The 2,500-nt window shown below is 49.8% G+C and overlaps 1 protein-coding gene across 1 annotated transcript in view; it reads right to left on the reverse strand.

Moving 5' to 3' along the window:
- ncanb (neurocan b) overlaps nt 1-2,500 on the reverse strand; it is a gene marked incomplete at both ends in the record, with an annotated part of 66,048 nt that overhangs the window by 15,522 nt on the left and 48,026 nt on the right. The window contains one exon of the mRNA XM_083671556.1: nt 1,403-1,516. Within this exon, the coding sequence (XP_083527682.1) occupies nt 1,403-1,516 (114 nt within the window). The remainder of the gene's footprint in view (nt 1-1,402; nt 1,517-2,500) is intronic.

A 2,500-nucleotide genomic window follows, 5' to 3' on the forward strand; every position in this document is an offset into this window, starting at 1 on the left:
TGTGTCTGTGCGTGTGTGTGTCTGTGTGTGTGTGTGTGTCTGTGTGTGTGTGTGTGTATATGTGTGTCTGTGCGTGTGTTTCTATGTGTGCCTGTGTGTGTGTGTCTGTGTGTGTGTCTGTGGGTCTGAGGAAAGCAGAGCCCTTGGCATCTTTAATAGCTCATCTGTATGAGTCGTGTGGTGCTGGCTGGCTGGTGAGGGGCGCACACCGCCGAGCGTAAGGTTCTGATTGGAGGGGAGTCCAGGGAAGAGGCCTGTCTCGCTCCAGCAGAGCAATCACCCACAGCCGCACTCACTGAACCTCAACATGCTGCACCTCGCTGACAGAGTCCCTGTCCACACACCACACACCACTGACAGAGTCCTGTCCACACACCACTGACAGAGTCCTGTCCACACACCACACACACTCACCACTGACAGAGTCCTGTCCATACACCATACACACACACCACTGACAGAGTCCTGTCCACACTCACCATTGTCTGGACCAGGCAACTGTCTCTCTCTCTCTTTATCCATCTCTATATCTCGCTCTCTAACTTCCTCCCTACCCTGTTGGGATTCTCGATTATCTACCTTTTTCATCTGCTATACATCCCAACTCTTTGTCTCTCTATCTTTCTCTCTCCCTTTCAAGTTATGTTCCTCTCTGCCCCCCCCCCCCCCCCCCCCCCCCACCCCACCCCTCCCATCCCCAGGGTAAGATATTGATCAGTGAGGCCTCTTCAACCTGGCACCAGTGACCAAGGCAAAGGAAAAAATGCCTGCAGCCCTGCAGTGGTTAGCTACCGCAAAACATGGTAAAGGTTACAGGGGTGGTGGGGGTGGGGGGTAGAGAGCTTGAACTTACAGTCAAGACACAAACAGTAAACATGAATTCCATCCGAATCTATTCATGGGCCAACGCAGCTGTATAACATCATTCTGTTTTTCTCTCTCTCTTTAGTTCTTGGCTTTTTTTCTCTTTCTCTTTCTCTTTCTCTTTTTTTTCTCTTTCTCACTCCCCTCTCGCACCCCGTTGTTTCTCTCACCGTCTCGTTCTCTCTCACTCCCCCTCCTTCACCTCTCACCCACTTTCTCTTTATTGATCACTCTCTGTGCTGCACAGTAACCCCACCATTGCCCCTCGTCCAGCATAAGGTTTCTTAGTGGAGTGTTGTGTGAGGGCTGGGTGCCTGTGTTGCTATCCAAGCCTCTTAACAGCTCTGAAGTTTAAACAGATGTGAAGAGGCACACTCATGCCCACTGGGGATTCCTCTCTGAGAGGATCCAGCTGGTTGCAGGTGTTGTGTCGCTACTGTGATAGACGGTTTCCCCCCTTCTTCCTCCTCCTCCTCCTCGGCTCCCTGTGTGGCATGATTAAATGAGAGGGGAGTTATGTTGTGTGAACTATCAGTACCTTTCTCGCACGTGGCTCCTCCGTAGCTAGGCAGACACAGGCACACGAAGGAGCTGATCTCGTCGATGCAGGTGCCTCCGTTCTGACACGGGTTGGACTGGCAGTCGTCAATGTCTGGAAACGGCACAGAAACACAAAGAGAGGGTCGGTCACAAGCACATTTAATAAGTGGGGATTGAACCCCAGGTCCCCCGGCTCACCAACCCTAAATGTCAACCATTAGACCAAGTGAGAAAGAGACATGGTCAGTGAGAGAAACACAGGCGCTGGACATAAATCATACCGTTGGCTGTCACAATCTCTTACTTGACAAGCCAACCCGGATCTAACTTTCTGGATAGATCTGAGCCAATTTTGAGAAGATGTAATTAAGAGAATTGATTGGGCCCGTCGATAAGTGGTTCGAGGGGCAGTGAAGCAGATGATACTAATTGCAAGACGTGCCTCTGATCTGCTGCTGTCAAATCTGAACAGGTTTCAGGCTCGGCTGGAGATGCAGGAGGCAGGAAGGATGCAGATTGAATACTTATACCCACGCAAACGCGCTAGCAAAATAAACTGGACACACATTCTTACATACAGTACTGATAAACGCATACTGCATACCCAGGATGTACTATGCACAGATAACATAATTAGACCATATGTATAGCAAAGGCATGCACACCAATATGAACAGAATTCACTGACAGACATCCAGTTAACAAACGTACTGTAGTACACGAAACACACTCACACACGCAAGCACACGAGCATGCGAGCACACACACACACACACACACACACACACACACACAGACACACAGACACAGACACAGACACAGACACAGACACAGACACACACACACACACACACACACACACACACACACTTTGCAGAGACCATGATTATATTCTTCCTCCCAGTGTAAAACTGTAACTATATTTCTCTGTCTGATGCTGATCTGAGCCTGGAGGCAAAATCATTAAAACCACAGCTGGCATCCCAGCATGCTTTGCTCTCGGAACATCTGAGTTTATCTCTGGGGTCTTGGTGAGAGGGGCAGGAGAGGGGGATGGGGGGGTGTTGGAGGGGATCAAGGTTTTTATGATTCTTCG

Source organism: Argentina silus (assembly GCF_951799395.1).
Source record: "Argentina silus genome assembly, chromosome: 6".
In the NCBI taxonomy this organism is placed as follows: Eukaryota; Metazoa; Chordata; class Actinopteri; order Argentiniformes; family Argentinidae; genus Argentina; species Argentina silus.